Raw genomic sequence first — 24,214 nt, forward strand, 5'->3', positions numbered from 1 at the left:
GCTTGCTGGCTCCCTCTAGGCTGCCAAAGCCCTTCACTGCCCACTGTTAACTCTTCGTTCTCTACACAAATGTAGCTGAAAGTACCCACCAGACCAGCAGGAACGGCCAAAAGACCAAAAAAAAAAAGAACTGTGTCTGTATGAACTGCCAAATCCCAACTCCACACCCAGGCTTTGGTAGCAGCTCCCCAAGGAGCCATCCTGACGCTGCTCCCAAGCAGGGGAGTGAGAAGAAATTCCATGAAGCCAGAGAGGATGCTGCTCACGTACAGTAGTTCCAAGTCCATTAGAATGAGATAAATGGGGAAAATACAGAAATTAAATAGGTTCTGTAAGTAGCAGTTTTATTTACTGGCAGCAGCAGATTTAAAATTTCTGTCAATATCATGAATTTATTAATTTCTTCTGTTTTATTGGTTATAATACAAATTTAGATCCAATATAATGCTGATATTTATGTACCATAAATATAATTTTGAAATACAGATTGTTGGTTAGGCTGTGTATGTTTTTTTTAAATCACTTAATGTCAGAATAACGTCCAGCTACTCTTCCATATCCTCTTAATGATTAAAAACAGAGAAGTAACGGGAAACAATTTGTAAGTATTTCATTTTTAATGCATATATAAGCCTCAAGTTACAGTTAATTCACAGCAGAGGAGGATTAATTTAGGATTAGAATTTTTTAGTTCAGGACATTTGCTGAAAGAACTCTGCACATCCTCTTACAGGAAGGGGCTGCTGTGAGGTTTTTAACATTGTTTCTGAAGACAGATGCTGTCTGTGAGGTAAAGTAATAGGGAAAAGAGCAAACTCTTCACTCCATCCGGGAAGTCTAGAATCTTTCTTAAAGAGGTACCAAAATCCAACTTGGCTGCCTTTTTATAACAGTATAAGCCCCCTGTTATGCACTTCCCAGAGCCTGACAGATAACTTCATCTTCAAAAGAGAGACCTAGAGCCTTACTTCTCACCAGAAATCAGCAAAGAAGATCTTAAGAGTCATCTTGAAGGCCTTGCAATTAAAAAGAAAGTCCTTCCTCTCACCAACAGTAAGAATTCTTACTCAAACCACATGCATAAAAGAAAATAGCATTTAACTATGCATGCACATAAAAAGATGAAAAGGGCTCAGTGGGGGCACAATGGATGCACAGAGATAAAACTGAATGTGAGACAGAGTAAACCTTTGGGGCTGGTGGGAAACTAGTTTAAAGAGCACAGTGTTTTACACGACAGCTTCTTCTAATGCTTAATAAAATATGAGAACAAAGAAGAGAAATTGTGAACACTAGAGTAAAAAAGAATGAAAAAAACCTTTGTCCTCTATGTTGCATTCACTAAAATCCATCACTAAAAGTCCAAGAAGTCTGCAACTCTGCAGTATAACTTTGATATTAATAATTTGTATTGATACTAATGTTAATATTTGTTCAAGAAATAGTAGCAATAAAGAGGAGACTTGGAACAGTCATTCAACAAAAACACCCTTAGATGTCAAGTAGTTCTGAAATTGTCAATAGTGACTGAAAATGAGAAGCAAAACTTCTTCAGGAGTTTCAACACAGGAGAAAAAAAATCACTCCAGAGTAATAACTTGGAGTAACTTAAAAAAAAAAAAAAAAGAAAAGGTTAGATCCACTCTGTCTGATTTTGTTAATTATTTGGTAGCTTCTTCACAGCCTTTTATTTCCAAGACTGAGTCCTCTGTCTGAAGTCCAAAATACCCACAGAATAAACAGAGTAGTCTTGTAAAAACAAGCTAAAACAGACAAGCAATTTTGTTCTCAAATGTGAGTCCCATGATGACATAATCTCTAGTTAAATTATTATTTCTTGCTTAAAATCAGAAAGCTGTCACACAGCTGTAGTATTTTCAGAACAAGATGAAGACTGGGGAATGCAAATACATTGATGTGCTTATCAGCTGCTTCTTTAAGGGAAGAATCCTTTAGCAGAGGTCAAGACGAGCCTCTGAGAGCTAAATGTGAACACGGTGCCAGCACATCTGACAAGGTGAAAAATTTGCACTTTTTTCAGGCTCACTCAAAAGGGAGGCAAAACTATTACTCAAAAAGACACTAAACCTGATGTTTCTACTCATGCAAAGACCTCTTTTTGTCTCTGACATGTTACGACGAAGGCACATGTTCTGTTTACCATTTAAAGTATCTTGTGGAGAACTGCATGTTTTAAAAAAGCCAATTGCTTGCCTAGATACCTCCCCACTTGTGGAAGGATGTAACCCTCTTCCATCTGTTCCAAAGGATGACTTTCAGAGGAAAAGGGGGTGTTGTAGGTTGCTTAGTTTAAAAAAAAAAAAAAAAAAAGGAAAAAGGAAAAAAAAAGAAAAAGCCAAAACCACCACACACACACTCAAGTACTTTAACCACTTTATCATTAAGATTAGATAAAGTGTCTCTTATGGAAATAATTTTTTTAACACTGCATTAGTGTGTGTATTTATGACTAGTTCAAAGAACATTGCTTTAACCAGGTCTTTCCATCATTTCAAAATATTTTCATGCAAATTCAGAAAAGAGAGACTGCATTTCCCCTGGGACAGTGAGAGACTCAACTGAAATAGGAGACTTAAAAGCAATACTGAATGTTTCTTAAGGATAAAAATGTGTCTTTTCTTGATCTACAAGGTGATCTATAAATGCTTCCTGAGGAAAAGCATCCCCACAGCCTTTTTAAGTAGGTTAGGCATTACTGTTCCTGGGGCTCTAACAGCCCTATTTGAGAAGGTGTTATGGAAGAAAAATAGAAAAGCCCAGTGATGTAATTTAAGGATGTTTTCTCTAAGACCACTTATAAAAAAGGCACTGTACTAGTTCCAACCAATCTATACAATATTGTCTTAACATTTCTACTGTTCTGTCAAGACAAGGATCCAACACATACATTTCTGTTAGCAGAAGTGATCTCCAAGCTGAAATGAAAGTGAGCTCCAAGAAACAAGTCAATAAACTTCTCTGAAGACAAGCATGAAACACCACAGTGTTTAACTGTTAACATGTTGAACGTCAGCTTGGGGTTCAAAAGGATAAGGAAGTGTCTTAGACTTATGAATAATGAGATTTGGGTTCCTGCTTGTTCAATAGCAGAAAACAGCCTAAAAATCAGTCTTCAACACTTTCACGAGTTCTTGTGTTTGCACAAGACATTAATTCTTTTCTTCTCATATATATAGTTTCCTCATGCAAGTCCAAACATGCCATTCCATTTTCAAAGACCTCTTGGACTGCAGTTACTAAGTAATTCTTAAAATGAAAGGTTCTTTATGGTATACATATATATTGCTTAGCTAATAATAAAAGTCTTCTGACCATCTCCCAGCAAGGCTTCAGCAAAGCAGTTTGTTGGTTCCAAATTAAAAAGCTGATGCAGTTTATGGATTTGAAATTACAGAAGGTAACTAACAAAATCCACAAATTATAAAGAATGTAGCCTTGTTGCTGATAACTCAAGTATGTCATCCCCCCATTCTCTATCTCTGATTTTAGATAATTATTAAGTACTCAAATAATTCTGTTATCAACTTTCCAGTGAAATACTTGATCATTTAGCTGAAACACAGGTAGAAATATGCTTATTCCAGGTAAATAAATTCCAAACTATTTTCAGAAAATTCTGTCAAGTAAATCAACACAAACTTTTGAAAGTTTTGGGTTGGTTTATTTATGAGGGGAAGTGTGGTGCTCTCTGTTTTGGGGTGCCTTTTTTTTTTTTTAATAAGCTTCAGAAGTCATTAAATAGCAGAAGTCAACAGAGAGCAAAATCCATAAGTGTGTTTCAGTATAATACTCCAATGAAGGGGAAGATTACCTGTTGAGACTAATTCAGTTAAAACTGACCTTAGGTTTAATGGTTTGATCTTGTTTCTGTAACTTAAGAGCTGCTTCTGCAGACACACATTACTTGAACCCAAGGAAGTTGAGAGTTTGTTTTAGAGGCAACAATCTTTAGGAAAGGGGTTTACTAAAAAGTCAAGTGTTTCATAGGTTACCATAACAACAAAATGTAACACTGAAAAACCCCTTAATGACACATTCTTAACTAAAATCAGTGCATTAAGAATGGCTATCCTGGAGCTCTCAGCATGATAATTAAATACCTGCAAGGCAAAGGTACCAATTTTTCCTCTACCTTGCTCAGTTTGAAACAGAAATTACATCATTGCTCTTATGGACTAGAGAAAAGTCTGATTGTACTGATACAGAATTTAACAGTCGTAGAATCGTAGAATCATTTCAGGTGGCAAAGGCCTTAAGCTCACCAAATCCAACACTCCATAACCCCAAAGTCTTTGACCAGATTAACTTGAGGCAGTGAGATTCTTTAATATAAACCTAAATCCTGTGACCTCTTCCAGCACTCACTAGTTTCCTAATTTTCTCAGGCTGCCATTGCTCCAGTCAAACACCACTATCAGCAGAGGTCAAGCTTAGAAAGAGATCTTTAGCCTTTAGATAGCCCAGGTCAAACCTGACAGAGGTTTTGGACAGAATGACAGCACCGCTGCCCCGAAAAACCAGCCCAAGGAGAGCCACAGCTGAGAGCAAAGCAAGAGGTGATACATTGAATCTGCTGCTTAAAGCCAGAAGACTGCTGTGTTTTGTGCTAGTTCCAGCAGGGGTTTATCGAGGATGAGGCACAACATCCAAGTCAGGGGTCAAACTGCACGAATTGGCACAGTGGGTAGGTCCAGATATTAAAGGGAGTGATTCAATCCACTGGCCAGCTGCAGGCAGAAATGGGATTTTTTTTAAAATCCCAAATGATTATTTCAACATTGTAATGACAAGCAGGGCTGCCTACCAGCTTGCCCATCAGCATCACCACTGCTACATGAAGTGGCAAAAATGCTCAATGAACTCGTGCAGTTGTGTGAATCCTAGACAGGCAGTTGGTAAGGAAACAGCAGAACAGATGCTCACATGGCACTATTTTTTTTCTAGATCTGAGATAATATGATATAAATGTTATAGAAAAATTTCAGACACTGGTGGCTTAGGCAGGGCTCTGGGGAAAGAAGGCAGAGTGAGCTGGGAAATGTATGCTAAAATGATGAAAAGGGCTCGAGGCTCGATGGCTCTCAAAGGGCAGAAACAATGGAATTTAACAGAACAGCAACTCCACAAGTTCAAAATTAATGAATCAACAGAAAAGTGAGCAAACAGTCTGTGGAGTTGACAGCTGAAGTGCTGAGATAGTCATCAAATGTAGAAGCACTGGGCTTAGCAATTTATCATGGAAAATGGAGCACGATCATTCCCTTACAGTATATTTGATAAAAAATATAAGGCAGGCATGTTGCCTGCCCAGGTAATCTTACAGTCCAAATAATTTCAAATACTATCCAACACAAGTCAGATGCCCATATAGAGATCACTGATGATCTGTGAAATATTTGCTTTTACCATGGAGCTGGAGCCTCAGTACTTCCAAACACAAAATTTCATTGTTTACATAGTCTTATAAACAGTTTTCTGCACAGAAAATTATCTGCCTCAGTGGTTTTATTCTACTCCTAGCTGAATGAACAGATTTTTGACCAAAAAACCCCCAGTGATGTATTACCCCCATTGACTTTGAGGAAAAACTCAATGGCCCTACAGCCATTTCATCACCTACAGAAACTACAAAAAATAAACCAACCTTAAAGTGAAGTTGGTTCACGAGCAAGGAAGGAGAAAGCTGAAGATACAACAAAAAAAAGCAGATGAAGCCCAAATTAAGCAAACTGAGGTGGCAGAGGCCTGAATGAACCTACTGATGCATTTTAATCTGAGAAAGGACATGGAAAGGACCATTTTGATTTTCCAGTCTAGTGCCTGCAGTAATATGGCAATTGCATCAGAAATTCATAGGGAGTTTTATTAAACTCATCTCACCTTACAGTTTTCACCTGTTAACATAGCCTATTCAAAAACCAAAATGAGCTGTTTTGTTAAAAGCACCCACTCCAGGACACAGTCCTGTTTCATAATGAATAATTCAAATCAAACACACAAATACTCACATTGTACCAATTTTCCCATTAACCAAAGAATCAGAAATTCTTTATAAATACAGCTTTATTCTACTTACTGTTACGGATATTATTCCAGTCAATTTTAGAAAAAAATGGGTGGCAGCAGAGACCCTCATAACCCAGCCTTTCCTTCTGCCCACAAAGCAGGCTCTGGATCAGGTCAAGAAATTCACTGCTAACTTTCACATCCTCTGGGAACTTCAGAAATCTCTGCATTAGAAAGAAATGGATTTCTGCTCAGTAGGAGAACAGGCTCAGAACAGTAAGATTAAGTTTCATTATTCTGAGATATGTCAGGCACAAAGGATGAATATTTATAGCACACAAATAAAAGCAGGGTGCTTTTTATCCAAATAGGCTTTTATATGCATTTACTGCAGCAAAGATAAGAACACAGGAACAATTGTTCCCACCCAGGCCAATGGTATCCCAGGTCACCATCTTATGCTGAGCAATGGCCAATGGCACACACAGATGGAAGAGTAAAACAAGACACTTTCCCAGAAAATTCTCCCAAACTTCCAAGGGTTTGTGGCTTAGGATTTTCTGAACCAGGGACTATGACACCTGTTACAAAAAATTACTTGATATCTACACTACAGAGACATGCAAATACAATATAAAGCATATATTCCAAGTATTTTACGAACATGACAAAGTAAGAGACATCCAAAAGCTTCTTTTCTCAGCTGTAAAAACAGTCTTTAGTTACACCCTTTTTACTCGAGAACAGGGAAGGAGTTCTCTCTACCTGGAAGTTCATGATGTTATTGAAAGTTTTTGCTGCAGTCCCTTCAGTGAAGGGAGTTCTTCCATAAACCATCTCATAGGCAATGACTCCGAGGGACCACCAGTCACATTCTGGACCATAAGAGGCTTTGCCATCCCCACTCAACCCTGTCAGCATTTCTGGTGCCATGTAGTCAGGTGTGCCAACAGGCAGCCTGGCACTCACCTAGAAGCAAAGACATACCAAGTGATATCACAGCACTTTCTGTTCATTTTCATCTTGTTTCTTTCTTTTTTTATTTTTTTTTTTCTTTAATGAGGCATAATTTTCAGCCCTCCAAGTGAATTTTAAGTAAGTAATTTTAAGCAAGGCTGTTTGGCAAATAAGTGCAACATTAAGGACACTGCTGATAAACAAACAAAGCAAGCTATTTGGTATAAAAGGAGTCAAATCATCAGAGCCAACTGTTATTAGAAAGTACAAACTCCTAAAGTAGAAAAGCTGCATTCCAAAAAGCACAGGATTACTAAACTGATGTTTTAAGCAGAAAATACAGTCTAGCTCTACTGCTTCAAGTAGTATTAACAGGGATATCGTAGCTGAAATTTCAAAACCAGTCAAATTTAGACATAAATATTCCCTGCCCTCATTCCTCTCTCACCCCTATTTTTTTACCTTATGTTCATGATCAGCAGAGTACTAATATCTGAATTTCTGGACTGCTTAGAAAAGGTAATTCAGGAGTCAAAACTGCAATCATTTTTGCACTGAGTGGCATAAAGAATGAAACAGAACAGCAGGCAGGCTAAAAACCTGAGGGTGACTGAAAAGGTAATGTGAAGAAAACACTTAAAAGGAAAATGCAATGCAGAAAGCACTGAAAATGCAAGAACAGGGAAAAGAGAATGGTAAGAATCACATCAAAAAGAAAATGCTATGAAGAAAGAAAAACTGTAAAACAAGACCGGAATCTGGTGCAGAACTTCATGTTCTCACTTAGATACATTTTAATTTTAAATTTTCACTGAAAGTTGTTTGCAGTTACCAAAACTTACAAGGAACTTATAAAAAACTCCACTGATCCAGATTTCAATGTAGTGCTGATGAGTGAAGCCCAGAACACTGGAATGTGACCCATTTTAACCAAGAGATCCCCAGTCTTCAAAGCTATGCCACCTTAGTTACAACAGACACGATTTCCCTTCAAATTATGAACCATTATAAATCCATGTCCATTGAACAGCTGTAAGAACCTCTAAAAGTATGATTTTGTATCACAGTGCAGCACCATGAGTAAGTAGTCTTGTCTAAACCTTACTTGTGTATTTATATGTATTTAATAAGCTAACATATATCTACTGAGGGCTGCAAAAGATACCTGAGCTCATGTTTGAAAAGCCTTTCATAAATAGAAAGATATGATTGAGAGCAGATTCTTGGACAAGAGAGGCAGAAGAGCAAGGTGCAGTCCAGGAATAAATACCAAGTTAGTTTTCCCCTTTTGACTGGACTATCCAAACAAGCCACAGACAAAGTTTAAATCCACATTATTACCATTTTGTTTACTGTCATCTTGGCAGCTGACCCAAAGTCCACCAGTTTAATGTGTCCTGTTCGGTCAATAAGAACATTCTCTGGTTTGATGTCTCTGTAAGCAAGGAGAAAGCCATCAGCACCTTTCCATGCTATTCCCTACTATCACATCCAGATAACAGGATAGCCCTATTCAGTGACACTCAACCCTGTGCTCAGCTGCACTTTCAAGTGGGAGCCTTGTTTCCAACTGCTGTTCTGTTTCCAACCAAATAGGAAAGTATTAAATTTCTCTTTATTTCATGGAAGGTTAATAATTATTGATAGAAGATGGAAAGAGAAGGTGGTTTTGCACCCTCACCACATTGTGAGTTACAGTAAAGTATGAGGTAGCTTTCTTCCCAAATTCCCTTGCAACTTATTCTGCTCATCTTCCAAATCCAGGCAGTGACCCTGCATTAGAAGGCCACAGTCTGTGCTCTAAGTGCAGCCACTGCACCTCCTGGAACATAAAATAATTCCTAATAATTTCCACACCCTCGGAATGGAATAAATTTATTAAATACCAATATGATTTGAAAATGCACACATCAGCCTCCAAGCCTGGAGAGAAAACTGTGATATTTAACTACTCCAACATCCTATACTGCCCTGTTCACCAGTCAGCACAACAATTTTTAACAATTACACTAATTTCCCACACTCTTTGGTGCCAAAAGCAGCAATCTCTGGAAAAGATTTAAATTTTTTATAGTGCAACATTAAGGCTTCTTTTTACTGAGCCTCCAGAAAAATATATGTAACAATCCTTTCTTGATATTAGGCTGAACTTTACATCAAAGTTAATGCCTTTAGCTACAATTATAGTTGGGAGTCTGATTAATTTTCTAATTTTGTCTTCCAATACAGCTTGTGAAATACTGTCCTGAAAGAGGACAGAATATAAAATAAAAGAAATCACACAAGAATGCATCATTCCAGAACACCTTCTCTGGGATGATACTGATTAAACATATCTGTGCTCTGCAAAGCAAACTTTACCTACCTGTGGACATAACCCATCTGATGGACACTGTGGATGGCCAAGACCAACTCTGCAAGATAAAACTGCACCATATTCTCATCCAGTTGGTCCTCATATCGGTTTAAGAGGGACAGCAAGTCCCCTCCAGGCTCATACTCCATAACCTACATTACATTTTAAAAGAACACATATTTCATGTACACAAAAGATATTCCATTCAACTCCTCCATATCACACTGGACACATATCAAATAGTGGCATGTAGTGCAGGAAAACTAACAGAAAACGAGCACATTTCAACCATCACGTTGTTCTTTAGTACAACAACAGCAGTAGTGTTCAACAGAGGAGAAAAACAAACAGCAGGCATTACCAAGTAGAGATTTTTCCTGTCTTGAAATGCATATTGTAACTGTGGAATCCATGGACTGGTGCTCTGAGCTAATATGCTGCGTTCTTCCTCAAAAAATGACACCTACAAAAAGAAGTGTTCAGTTATATCATGATGAGAGGGAGTTAGAATACATTAGAATCCCCTAGTTTGAGAAAAGTTTGAGTCTGTGCCAAAGGCACACATCGCAAAAAAATTACACAGAAATTTTAAGTGCTATTTCCTTGTGATATACACCTTCAAAAAAGTAATTTCATTTTACTTCTTTTTGTTTTCTGTTCCCCTCCCACTCTCTGTTGTCTAGCTTGCTTTCAGCTGAACAGTCCCTGCAGCAAAGGCCAGCTTCCCTCTCAATCTGTTGAAGCATCCACCAGTCTGGAGTGCAGTCTGGTTGACTTCATCTGGACTGGCCCCAGTAAAATAAAACCAATCTCAAAAGAATCAGACAAGCAGAAAAGAAGCTGAACTAATTATGGGGTAGCATCTTACAGCCAATTTAGTGATACATTCATTGTAAGGCATTAAAATACAAGGTTTTGATGAAATCCTCCTCTAGCAACTATTTAATTGTTCGGATGTTCAGCCAGACAACAAGAAATTAATTTTATTACAGAATACTGTAAACTTCTTTAGACCAACATTCCCTACTTTCACTGACCCACAATGAACAAGGGTAGTATCCTACTTTGCTTTCTTGTTATTCTATGCAATAGAAAGAACAATTTTAGTCTGGCTTCATTTTTAGTAGCTACAAAAAATTATAAGGAATCTCAGGAGCAACCTAACTGCACCACGTATGGGGATCAACTAATGCAGATACTGCTGCATAAATTCAAGAGGTCTTTCATGGAGTGTCTCTGTCCTGCTTGTCATCTCAAGTCAGTAAAAGAATTAACTTCTGTTTCTCACTAAACTATGATAACAACCTCTATTACCCCATTTCCCAAGGTAGCAAGAGGCTCTCCATAAAAACCCAATCACCAGTTTGCCTTCACACCCACTCCTGACATTCTACATCACTCTTTAAAATAAAAAAACCCTTAATGAATAGATTGCCTGAAAATCCAAGCCATCAACAAGCAGATCAATAGTGATTCAGTGTTCACTTCATCTGTTTTTTCTTGTCTTACAATTGATGTTAAGCTCTTGAAGACACGGGCCATGTTTTAGCACCTGAGGATGGCACTTCAGCCAGTCCATGGACTTTGACAATGGCTTTTAAACACAGATTTACTGCTCTACTGAAATGTAAGATGAACCTTCTCAAGATACATTTTTAGCTTTATTCTAATAGTAGTGACAAAAAGGAAGTGTTTAACAAATTGCAATTTATCCTCCTACTGTAATAACACAAATATACATACGTGCTCCTGTGCCAGCAAGGACTCCTTGCTCATCACCTTCATAGCATAAATATCACCAGTAACTTTCTCTCTTACTACTTTGACCTCTGCAAAGTGACCACAGCCAACCACACTCTTTACTTCAAAATCCTTCACACTGGGTTGCAGTTCCTTCAGTTCAGCTATAGCCTCTGCATCTATAAAAATAAAATACTTATTTTTACATTGGCCAACTGGCATTTCATGAAAAAAGACATCAAAACTGGGGAATAAAATTAAATTTAAAAAAAAAATTAAAAAAAAAAAAAAAGACATTCAGTTCCAGATTCTCAAGAAATGTTAAATCTTTCCAGAATATGCTTCTTAAAAATAACAGTATGCATAAGAACTAGAAAAAGAATGTATCGATGCAGAGTTAAGTCTGAAATATGGTACACACAAAGGAATCAGGAAATGCTAAGACAGTTCTCATAGCAACCATAATTCTGTCCCATTCATAACATCAGAGGCTGAGAGCCTCTTTGGTTTCCAACTTCTTTCCAGCCACCCTTTACCAACACAAAGTGTATTCCCTAAATATGAGGGCTTCTCTGGAGTCCAGGGGCAGGGTTTGCTCCTCTGCCTGAGGGAGGCACTAGTCCATTGTCTAACAACCAACCACAGGCATTTATTGCAGATATTCAGCTCAAGTTTTCCACTGACCAGCATGCAGGGTGATACTCAGTCGCTCATGGGAAACTGCTCTAAAAATTCTTCAGACCAACAGAAAATTACTGTCCAATAACAATATCTAGAAATCATTGGATGGAGCTGTTACAGAGGGCATGACACGTTGCTTGTAACCAAATGGCTTTCTGCTATATCTTAACAGAAAAATTGATGAACCTTTTATTTTCTCTCTTCCCTGAAAGGAACCCGAGCACATTATCAGTAACATATTTACTCCTTTAGAAAACAGACCTTTGAAGAACAGAAACACTATTTACAAGTTGCACATGCAAAACTCAGGTAACAGAAGGAATCCAAAACATGAAAGAGCCAAGGATTATTAAGTTCCTTTCTTGAATGTTTTTTCTCATCCCTCTAGTCACCACCCTGCTCTCAACTTCTGACATCCTTCTATTGTGTGCATTTGGAGCTTTGCTGTATCAAGTGCTCAGACACTTTCCAAGAAAGTGCCTCCTCAGATATAAATATAGTACAGACTAAGGAGGATGCACATTCGAGTCACAGCACTTCAAAAGCCACTTGCATTTGATCTTGGACCTGAACAAAGCTTTACTAAGACTGCCAAGATCCCCTTTGCAATGTTGAGTCTGCCCACAAAAAGTCAGATGCTCAAAGTCCTGGGTTACATTCATTAATGGATCAAAGCAACTAAAGCATTACTTAAACATCCAGATTACTAAGAACTGTCTTTTAAAATGACACCTGAAAATTAGTTTAAACAAACTTACACTTCTTGACAAAGTTGCCAACGTGTTTAATTTTCATTAAAGCAGGATTTCTGCACTCTTCAAAAAGAACAAATAACGAATCAAGGATGCCTTCCCGGGAGAGAGGAGACATCTGCTGTTGAGTCACAAAGAGTGGCTTCCCCTGGAAAAAAAAAGCAGCAACAGCAGATGGAGTCTCAGACAACAATGAAAAGCCTCAAATCAATAACAGATGTATAGAGCAGATTATATATTACTCATTTTAAAATCACTTCTTCAGAAATTAGGCAAATGATACAGAAGTGTGAGGTAAATATATCAACTCACTGTGTCTATCTGTAATAGCTGTCACAGGTATTTTACTTTTAGACAAAGCAATCTTAATGATTTTTAAAGTTCAAGTCTCAGCTTTCTTGGAACTACCTACACCCTCCTGATGACTCTGATCTGACTGGATTTTTCCTTGACATTGTATCATGTGTGTTTTTTCATGGTACAAATGGTTTAAGCAATCGGTATCAATATTAACCCTAGGGGAAAAGCTGCTGAACCTCAGATGATCAAATAGCAGCTGGTTAGGTAAATTCATCTCAGGACAAACCCACAGCTACATCACCCATGGAAAAAAATGAAGATTACAGGGCACAGAATGCAATATTTCATCTTTGCATGGAGAAATCCATCAGGCTAAAGCATTGACACATGCACAAAACATCAGACCTGATACTATCCACTGAACTTCGTGCAAAGCAGATACACTTTGAACTTCACTTATTTATCCACTTCTTTTACCCCTTCCCCCAAACAATGACACAGGCACGCTTTGAGCATCCACACAAACAAGTAAGACTGTATTTTGACATGCAGGGAGTGGACATGAACAAAACTGAGATCAGCTACTCCCAGGCCAGATGTTCTTTACCTGAAAGAGCAGATTCAGCCGAGAAGCTCGGCTGGTGATGGGTTCCACCGCTCCTGCCTCGACCGGATTTCGGGCACCGCATTTAAACTTCAACATCCTTACTTGTACGAGCTTATCCCGTATAAACAATCACCTGAAAAAGAGAACAGGGACATTCAGCAGGAACTTGAATGGCTGACTTTAAATTAAAAATAAGGAGATGAGGGTGGACGTAATCTAAGCAACATTTATATTCCTTTGGGGAATATACCACTAATAGTGGTAAGTTTGAACGCGCCTGGCGCGCCGCGGCAATTTGGGGAACGGGGGGGTTTGGGGAGTGGAGAATCATCCAACCAATTAGGTTGGAAAACTCTGAGATCATCGAGCCCAACCTGTGGCCGAACACCCAACCTGTGGCCGAACACCACCGTGTCAGCTACACCAGGGCGCTCAGTGCAAGATCCAGTCTTTCCTTAAACACCTCCAGGCACGGCGGCTCCACCACCTCCCTGGGCGGAGAGGGAACGGCCGCAGGCGGGACGGTGCGGAGCCCCCCCAAGCCCCCGGTGGCCTCAGGGACCCCTCAGCCCCCAGACCCCCCTCAGAGCCACCCCTGAGGTCCCCCCCGGGTCCCCTCCCCGCGGCCCCGCCCGGCCCCGCGCGCTCCCGCCTTTACCGCCGCCCGCGTTTGAACGGCGCGCGCGGGGCGGGGCCCGCCCGCCATCACTTCCCGTGACGGGGCGCGCGCCAATGGCGGGCCGGGCGGGCCGGAAGCGCCGCTGAGGGGACCCGGCGGATGCGGGGCTGGCACCGCTCGGGCTCGGCCTCCCCGGGGGAAGCGAAGGCAAACTCGCGCAGCCTGCAGGGAGCTGGGAGGCGCCGCCGCGGCTGTCGCTGAGCTGCTGCGGACCCGCTCTCGCCGGTTGGCTCCCGTTCAGCGCTCACGCCGCTTGAAATGTGTTTTACCTCTTTATATATTTTTTTTTCTGTCTGTTTTTGCTTTGCCAAGTCTTAGAGCGCACAAAGTGACTCATTCCCAAGAGCCCTGAACTGGAGCTGGCTCGACCCTGCCCTGCACGTCATAGTTGGCAGCAGGTGCTGCCAGGTCGGGCAGCCAGAGGGGAAACGGAAAGGTTTCCAGAAGCTTTAAATTTCCTTTCTGTAAAACCCCTGTCTGACCTGTACGACCCTCTTTGTATGGCCGTTTTATTCACATACGGGGTGATTAGCTTGCGAGCGAAGCCCCGCTGAAAAGCTTCCAGCTCGGCATCCCCTCCGAAGCGCCTCCATGGGAACGGTCAGTGGGATGCAGCGTGACCTTGTTTAAGGACGGATCCATGGGATGTCCGTGGAGAACTCGTGGGATCTGCAGACACCACAGTGAATGTTAAACACGGGGTGCAGCGTCAAAGCACAGCCCGTTGTTACACGGTGTCTTGGCAGGATTTGAGCTGGTAACAGAAACCTCGGTGGTGGGGTCCTCAAAAATAACCATGTTGCTGTGTAGTGATATAAAATATTTTGCTCTCCAACATTCGTTTCAGTGACGCTAATACTGGCTTGGCACCTGGCTGCTAAAGTGCAAATCATTTTACAGATTTGTGCTTCCTTCCACCTCTTTCAGTCCACCTCTGGAACACTGACATATTTTTGGTCTATTTCTTGTCTCAAACTTATATATCTGGGCTCATTTCAAGTTATTGAACCTGAAAGAGTTTTTAAAATCTAATTTATTGTCCGCCACCTGCACTGCCAATTTGGTTTTTGGATTCCACTCAGAACACTGTCATTGGCTGTGTCTCATCCACAACCGCATTGCCCGGGAGAGATCAGCTCTTAAAAGAAGGGCAGTGAAGAGCTTCCTGTGCATAAACTGATCACTTTTCATGCTAGTGCAAATTAGTAAAATACCACATCCTGCACTGACATTTGAAACCTTATCCTGTCTAAAGGTGTCCTTTCCTATATTTTGGACAAGTCTTATTGTCTGCCATCCAAATTAAGAGGAGAATTACAGGCTCCTCTGCCTTTTGCTTTCTCCAACCCATCTCCTCCTCAGCAGATGCCATTAACCCCCTCTCTCTTAACTGCCAAAATTACTGTTAAATATCCACATAGTTTCTAATTCCATTGGGGAAATCACCATATCTATACATTAGTTTAGATGTAGAAAATGAGTGCAGCAGAAGAGCTGGGTTCTCCTTCTGAGAGCTCATTTCTATATTGTGTTCAAATCACAAGGTGTGGCTGTTCCCTCTTCTCTGCAGGACACTGTGGAATAGCTGATCCACAAACTGGGAGAGGAGATGGGTCATTAAAGGTTTCATCTCATACACATTAGGCCACCCTTTCCCTTCTACAACATGAACAGCTCTGCGTCTCCCACACAATATCCCAAATTTGACCAGCCAGGTGAGCTGCTTGGCTACCAAGTCTGCCTTGGCTGGACCATGGGCCTCTCTCAGCTGCCCAACAGGTTCAACAATGGCATCAGTTTAGTTCTGTGATTTTTGGGTTTATAATTCATTCTTTCCAAATAAAGATTTCTTTGTTTGCATACTGTTGGGTGTTTGCAAGGAGGGAAGCTGGCTGTTAAAACTGTTGTTTGGGACAGATACGGTTTTCCTCATAATTTAGATGGGGGTTCAAGTTAGATTAGCTCCCTTTAAAAAAGCCCTTAAATACATATTTTTCTAGAAGCAGCCACGTAGTAAAAGATCACTTACTGTTTTTTATTTCTCTGTTGCTGTGTAAAAAGACTCACATCAACAAGAATGTCTACCAGCAAAATGAAAGAGTAGCATAAAAATACAGTTGCACCAGAACTGTTATCTAATGTAAGAAAAAAAGCTGAAGTGGCAGATGAGGGGAGGAGAGGAGAGAGAGAAAGGCTGTACAGTTTCAGTGATAACACCTCAGTACCCATTTCTTATGTCTCAGGTAAAAAAAACCAAAACATACCTGTTCAGAAGAACACGTGTTTTGCTTTTCTTTAAATTGGTGATCTGAAGTCTTCAGAGTGAAAGTGATGATTCCTTCATACTTTTGATATTTTTATCAAGAGCAATCATAGTACACCAGTTCTTTGTAACAGTCAAATTACATATCACTTCTTGATCTTGACAGCTGCTCCTGAGAATAACCTCACTTAACTTGAAGGATCAGCAGCAGACCTGCAATTGTACAAAGCAAGGGTTTATTCCTACTATTAAATTAACAGGTCATTCAAAAGCATAACAGAATAAATAGCTCTGTGATTTTCCCTAAACAGGTCTCAATATGGTGCTCAACATGTTTTTGACATCTCACCATGCATTGAATTGGTTACCATCTGTTTGGCATTTTTTTGTTATAAGAGTAGGGGTTTCCCTTTATTTCCTTGGCCCAAATTCTCCTCCCTCATGCTGTTGGACTGTGCTCCAAGGTGACTGTGTTCCCAAAATTACTTGTCACTGTAACACCCTTCAGGCTTGCCTGAGGTATAAGACACTAAATGCAAAAGACCAGGCACGCAGGTACACCAGATTTTTGCCAAGGACCTGGCACTCAGATCCTCATTCAAATTCACCTCACCATATTTTAATGGGCAGAGAGCTGCCAAGTCCCCCCCAACACCATCTGGCTGGGAACTTCTGTATTTACAGCAGCATCACTCCGAAATATCTTCATCTGTGGAGCAGTGAGACACCCGGGGCTGCTCCCAGGATGCCAATGGATTTCTGTGTGGCCAGGAAGTAATAAACAGGGCTTGTGCTACCACAGTGCTGAGAGCTAAGCATGACCAAAGAAACTATTTTTTTGTCCTATCTGATCTACTCATGCAGACTGGGGTCTGCAACCCAGGCTTCCAGAGCATGTGGACCCCAGAAATACATCAAGTACTTCAGCAATTCTTTGCTTGAATGTAATGGCTGGCCTTTACCACAGTTAATCTATAGCTAGTCTATAATTCTCTATATATAAACAAAAAATTAATTATCTTTTATCAGCTCTATGCCTTTCTCTAACTCACCAGTATTTAAAAGATCTTCTGTTGTTCTTCTGTTCTTCTGTTGGTTTTTTCCCCAGCCCTAACTCTGAGCACAGCTGGGTTACCACTTTCTGTATCAAAACAAATCAAGTCAAATAAAATCAAATAAATTTGGCTGACTCAAATGCTGTCATAAACCCTTGCTAATGGTAGCTCTCCCCTTCACTTAATGGGACCTAAACAATCCTTAAGTCCCTGGCACATTTTGTTCCACTTTCTTTTCCCAAACTATCACGAAGTATCCAACCTAGATATAATAGTCATGCACATTCCAGGGGACAGAAATATTTGCACAACACATCTTTGGGAATAACAGTTATGGAAGAGGTAAATAAATTCCTTTTCAAAGATAGGAAGGCAAAGAGAAATAATAATCAGGAAAATATATTGTCTTTCCTTCTGCAGTATTTTTAATTTCCTCCTGAGGATTTTTGGGAAGAGACCACTCTGCAGTCATCTTCCTGGGATAAGCAGAAAGGAAATGAAACTTTAAATGACCTGAAAGGCTGTTTGGTGTTTCTTCCATAGACTTTCACTACAAGTTAGGCACAGAGCTACACCTGATAGTATTCTTCAAGGTTAGTTTGATTCAAATATTAGGCCTTTTTTGTTGTATTAGCAATATAGTAATAATTGTATTATATAAGTGCTAATGTTCATTGGGGTTTTTTTTATACATTGCTTTTATTTTCTTTATATTTACAGAAATAAAATTCACTAAAATAGCTCTAAATACACATGCCCTTCCTATTAGATACACAGCCATCATCTTTTATTTATAAAAATGCAAGCAGACACATGTGGTGCTCTTCAGACCAAATCCCAGTTCTGAGGATTTCTCATTCCAGCACACACTGGTCAGTACCTGCCCATGTTTTCTGACCAAACTCTCCTAACACAGCCACGTGCTGAATTTCTCTGTAAGCCAAAACAAAATTTCTGGTGTGACCAAAATGAAATGGTAACAGAATTGGGTCACTGACAATCTTTCTTTATGTGTAAACTGAGCATTTAACCACATGAAAGTGAAGCTTTTTTTAATCCTAATTGTCTTCCACTTTTTTTATATATTTAGCCTAAAACAAATCCCTCATTACTTTCTGAAGAAATAATTTATTAAATTTTAGATGCAGTGAAAAATAAATTATATTTTATATATCTCAGCATCATGCTTCCTTTGTGCTATCAGAGGAACACCCCTGATTCCACAGAAATTATTTTACAGAAAGCAATTTATTAAACCTCACGATCTGTCAAGACACATGAATATTGATGTGCTCACATTAACATCTTCTGGAGCAGCTGAAAACTAAATTTGTCATGACTTAATGGGAATTACACGTTGCAGAGCAACAAGTGACAGGCGCTTAATTAAAGCAAAACTGACAAAGTATCTGAGCCACTCTAATAAACGTTTTGTTTTAAATGTCACTAAAGAACTACTTGCATGTTTTCATTGATGCAGAAGGGAAGACAACCTTGAACTCTGGCTTAGGAGATAAAACCTAGAATGGAACAGGTGCAGTTTATCAGCTGGAAATTGCATCTAACAAAACGCTCAGTTACCCTGGAATGCAGTGAATCATGACAAAAATGGCCGTTTCCAATTATATTTTACCCAGATTCCAAAAGAAATTATGAACAGACATACATTTATGGTGAAGACACTGAATTCTTTTGAGAGCACAATTAAAACTTATTATTAAAATTTAATCATATATTGGTCCTAGGATGAACATATTCTGAATGTTTGCAGCACGACTCTTTCCTTGCCTTAAATCAACAAGATTTCTGCAGGAAGGACACCCTTTCACTTACTACAACAGTAATTTGCTTGTTTGTGGGGTGAGCATCGGTGCTTCATCACCATGTGTTGAAGTTCCATTTAGGAACCTGGCATTCCCAGCCTCCTGTGGGTTCCAGAACACTCTGTATCCTGATTTGTGGGGAAAGAATTTCTGGCTCGATCCAGTCCACAGACTATATTTGGAAACTGGAAATCTGACCATCCTTGAGGGAAAGTGTCCAAAAAGAGCCCTTCTGTGTTAGTATAAGTAGAAGGCTCTTAGTTGATCCCAGTGATCAGCCGGAGGCAGAGACCTGCCAGACACATCTCCCTGCCCATGCAAGGATGCCCTGCAGAGCCCTGCACACCCAGAAACCTCTGGCTGGATTAATTCAGGATTTAGCTGGTTTTGAAAGACACTCAAGTGTCACTGTACCGTGGTGATTTGAGGGAGAACAGATCTAGTTATTGTTTGGAATTTTCTGGAATAAATAAGATTATATTTCTGTTGGCACTACAGGATGTAACAACATGGCAGGCAGCCATGAGGGAAGCATCACTGAATCAGTTCTCCACTGGAGTAGAAAATATCTCCCTTTCTGAAACAGGGATGTTTGTTAGTTTGTTTGGTTGGGGTTTTAAATAGGTCAGTTCAATGCCAGTTGAAAACTCGATTCAGTTGGGAAGAACCTGCTCATATCAAATCCATACTCCAGTTGTCTCTGCTGGAGAAGCCATTGGAAATACAAGGTGCTTTCCTGCAGCCCAGTGTTGGCTGGCAGGTGCACCACAGCATCCCAGGATCCTTGGGGTTGGAAAAGTCCTCCAGGATCACCGAGTCCAACCGACAACCCCACACTGCCAAGGCCTCCCCTAAACCATGTCCCAGGTGCCACATCCACATGGGTTCTGAACACTTCCAGGGGTGGTGACCCCACCACTGCCCTGGGCAGCCCGTTCCAGTGCCTGACCACTCTCCCTTCAGTGAAGACATTTTTCAATATCCAGTCTAGACCTCTCTTGGCACAACTTGAGGCCTTTTCTTCTTGTCCTGTCACCTGTAACCTGGGAGAAGAGACCAACCCCCACCTGGCTCCACCCTGCTGTCAGGTAGTTGTACAGAGTGATAAGGTCCCCCCTGAGCCTCCTTTTCTCCAGGCTAAGCACCCACTGCTCCCAAAATACTACAACATACTACAGAGTTCCAAGATTTGTCATCTAAAAGCAAAACAAAATCTCTTGCTCTAACCTACAGTTTAGAAAAACAAATACTGCCAGACTGAAGCATCAAAATTAAGTATAAAAATAGATTAAACAAAATATGTCTGCTAAAATTATGTCAGCTTTTTAAAAAAACTCAACAAGCCAAAACAAAAAAACCCACAACTTTTTACTAACTCTGGTGAATTAAGATACAGAGATAGACTTGAATTCTTCATTGTGACGACCCACCCTTAAGGAGAAGGAAGCATATATTCACATGATTGAACTTGAAATAAATTCTATATTTTTCCTTTGAATATTTATTCCAAAAATTCCAGTAAACAATGATCTGTGCTCTGCAGCCTTGTAACATGGTGGGAAGTGTGAATAGGGTAAAAAGGAACAATAATAGCACTTTGTGCACAGTATAAATAAAACCATCAGATGAGGCAATGGCAGCTTTAACATCGAAGGACTCTTCCAGGTAAGACTAAAAGAAATTTAGATTTGATTGCCTATCTACTTTTTAATCTGGAATCACGATTTTGGTGCTTTACAGATTTGAGATGTTCTTGCTCTGAGTGGGTGTGTTCATTCCTGTCTTGAAGAACTCAGCAATGACAGCCTACACGTTACTTTATTTAATTCCTCCAGAATTAGTTCTATACTGTTTGCTTGGAGGCCAAGGAATATTTTACAGTGACTATTGTGGGATTCAGTTTTTCCATGTTAAGAATTGTGATGAATAAGTGATTAAGAGATTACGCTGACAAACAAGGAAGTAGCACAAGGTTCATAAAGGAATTGAATGACACTTTCTGGCTGCTCTGGAGGTCACTGCCTGGTCAAATTGCTTTTTTTGGAGTGCTGTTCACCATTCCTCACACTGATTGGCCTGGCTCACATTGTTTCCTTACACTTTTAAATTTCCTTTACTACCTGGAAAGAAAAGGCTACAAACCCAGTATATTCTTCCTCAGAAATAAAGCACGGTGTGAAGTCGATGCAATGATGCAACTCTCTTGGTCTGCCAAGGAATTGCATTTAGCCATTTTTAGCCAAATGCTGGATACCAAAATACAAGTCTTGAAAGGAACAGAAACTCCATGGGAAAGAGTTTCTATGGAATAAACATTTCCTGCAAAAAAAGGGGGTTAGGCTACTTTTATTTTTTTTTCCCCAGTGTTTTTAAAGTACTGCAGATGGGCTTTTATTTCTAAAATCGCTTTTTAATAAAAGGTAGTTTTATGCTACAGTTTCAAATTCATCTATAATTGAATGAATGACATAAACCCTAAAGTAGAATATTTTCTACTTTCTGCTCTTCCCATCACTTGGCTGTCCAGTTTTCCTCAGAGCAATGGATCTTTTGTGTTGCTTCTCAGAAATTTTGAAATGGATCAGATGCAACATTAATAAACTGTGCTGGTGGATGGGAACAGCTAAGAGCAATTACTCCCTTGGAAACAAGGGGAGAGGTGCAGACTTGTTGGGGCATAGGACACATTACATCTTAACCCTTTTAAGCATGAAGAAGAAAGTAGTCAGCTTTTCATATCAGTTATCAGAAAAAGCCTAATAACCAACCTCAAAATGACAAAAAATAACAACCAAAAAAATCTATGCTAAGTAATTGCTATTTGCTTACAACATTTCTAAAGCAGAACATCAGCTACCCTCTTAAAATCCTCCAGAAAACAGCAGTAAAAGCAGTAGAGGAGGCTGGGTTCTACATCAACCCAATCCATCATGAATAGGTGTTGGGAAACAAAGATTATTTAGAATACAAGATGCTGGAATAGAAGAGATCTGCACACAGGCTGCAGTGTTTGTTGTACCTCTGTCCTCTCTATATTCCCCTGGCTTTTGTTCTGATGCCTTTCAGTACCCCAGCCTCAAAAGGTCATCTGGGTCCTGTGAATAAGAGGTGCTGTTTCTCTCTTGAAAAGGGTTCTTTAAATCCTCCTGTTTTTCTCTGGAATTCTTCAGCTCCAAGCTGAGCCAGAGGCAGAGCCAGGCAGTGCTGGCAGTGGTGTTCAGCAGCTGGGTAGAGTCTGCAAAAGGATGGCTATTCTAGAACCAATCTTGCCACCTTATCTGTAGCCTCTTGGGGCAAAAAATACTATTCAGCATTCAAAAATATCCAGTAAACAGGCTGATATAAGGTATTTATAAATGAAGAAGGTGCAGGAACAAGCCTGTCTCACCAGCCTGTTGTTGACTGCCCAGCTGTGGTATGAGAGAAGGACACACAACTCCCACAGCACGATTCAGGAGTACCAACACATCAGAAAATGGCAACTGCTAAATAACGTTTTCCTTTGCATCACTATCAAGTCACTTGTAAAGGGCTATTTCTGCCCAAGCTGCATATAAATTGCACGTTGTTAGTGGATTGATGCTCTCTGGCTTCATCTGCACAGTGCTTCGTGCCAAAACCCACGAGACTGCAGGACCTCAGTCGTAAAGAAGAAAATAATCAATAAGCCTGGGCAGCTTGTGACGTTTAGTGACAGGTTTTCACTGCCTATATGGCTGTATTTTAATTTAGACAAAAATAGTCAACACTGCACTTGCATGCAAAAAGAAGTCATCTGCTTCTTATCTAATGTGTAATTCAATAATTCCTATAATTGATCTTCATTGACAGTTTTTGCAAGCTCACTCACCCACACTGCACATATTGTGCTTCCTGACATAATTCCCAACATAGGCGATGATATTTCAACAGAGGAAGCTTGTTAAATCAGGTCAAACAAACTAAAGAATCAGAATGTGCTGCAAGTCCCTGCAGCTGTCTGTCTTTCTACCATTCCCTCCACTTCCAAAAAAAACAAAAGCCAAATAATAATAATAAAAAAAGAATCCCAGCTATTGGCATTTTTGCAATGGGCTAAAAATACAAAACTCAGCTTTGTTAAACGTTGATAGGCTTCCGAGCTGAAATACATCAGCATTATCTCCCTAGATGCTGGACTATTACTGTTGATCAGATATAACTGCCAGTCTTTTATTGCTTCCACAAGGTTTAATTTTCCCTGGAAGTGCCATATATATTCTAATGACCTGCTGAATTAAAAGGATTCTAAATTGGTTCCCAATTGATGAGATGGTGTTTCTGAGATCAGCCAATAAAGGGCATTTTCTCTCACAGACAAAGGAACACAAAAATTCTGGAGGTGATAATGGGTCTTCAGGTGTCTGAAAGAGTGATACCTAATTTCAGAGAAACACAAACAATAGATGCATTTTCCATTTACAGTGATTGTAAATAAAGAGGAACATAATGTTTCTGTTTTATAAACACGATCACTTGCCTACTCAGCATTCTCCAAATATATCAAACTACTGTTATTCTTCAAAGAATTGAGATACAGGAAGAGTTTAACAGACTAACAGCTAATAGATACTAACAGATAGCTAATGGAAGCATGTTAGAATACTAGACACGAAGGGCTGGAGGATCATTTCCAGAGCATATGCTGGCACAGGAGAACCCCATTTTAATTTTCTATAAATACAACTCCAGCTTTTAAAACAAAACATTATTGGAAGCACAGTGCAAGGCACTTTTTCAAAGATGTAGATTCCTTTATTCCAGATTCTCCTTCCAGCTCTAAGCCCTCATTCTATGGCAGTTGAGAAATGATTCCCATAAATCACCTCCTTCACCCAGAAGCCTTTTCCCCAGTCGGCTGAGGGGGGGCTCTTAGTCTGACTCCCGGCTGTGCTGCTGAATGATTTTCCAATTTCTGGTGGCTTTAGCACTTCAGGTTAGTTATGCTGCACATTA

The 24,214-nt window shown here is 39.9% G+C and overlaps 1 protein-coding gene across 7 annotated transcripts in view; it reads right to left on the bottom strand.

Annotated features, from left to right (window-relative positions):
• CIT (citron rho-interacting serine/threonine kinase) overlaps positions 1 to 13,542 on the bottom strand; it is a 70,422-nt gene extending 56,880 nt beyond the window's left edge. For 4 of the 7 annotated variants that reach the window (XM_064674713.1, XM_064674712.1, XM_064674716.1 and 1 more), the window contains exons 1-8: positions 13,421 to 13,542; positions 12,520 to 12,661; positions 11,084 to 11,259; positions 9,702 to 9,803; positions 9,350 to 9,492; positions 8,326 to 8,419; positions 6,793 to 6,996; positions 6,098 to 6,251 (exon numbers count right to left, since the gene is read on the bottom strand). In XM_064674713.1, coding sequence (XP_064530783.1) covers positions 6,098 to 6,251; positions 6,793 to 6,996; positions 8,326 to 8,419; positions 9,350 to 9,492; positions 9,702 to 9,803; positions 11,084 to 11,259; positions 12,520 to 12,661; positions 13,421 to 13,516 — 1,111 coding nt within the window. In that variant the 5' untranslated portion in view covers positions 13,517 to 13,542. The remainder of the gene's footprint in view (positions 1 to 6,097; positions 6,252 to 6,792; positions 6,997 to 8,325; positions 8,420 to 9,349; positions 9,493 to 9,701; positions 9,804 to 11,083; positions 11,260 to 12,519; positions 12,662 to 13,420) is intronic. The other 3 variants (XM_064674715.1, XM_064674714.1, XM_064674710.1) reach the window with 2 other exon arrangements.
• Between the last annotated feature and the right edge of the window lie 10,672 nt (positions 13,543 to 24,214).

The sequence above is a fragment of the Pseudopipra pipra genome, chromosome 18 (assembly GCF_036250125.1).
Source record: "Pseudopipra pipra isolate bDixPip1 chromosome 18, bDixPip1.hap1, whole genome shotgun sequence".
Classification (NCBI taxonomy): domain Eukaryota; kingdom Metazoa; phylum Chordata; class Aves; order Passeriformes; family Pipridae; genus Pseudopipra; species Pseudopipra pipra.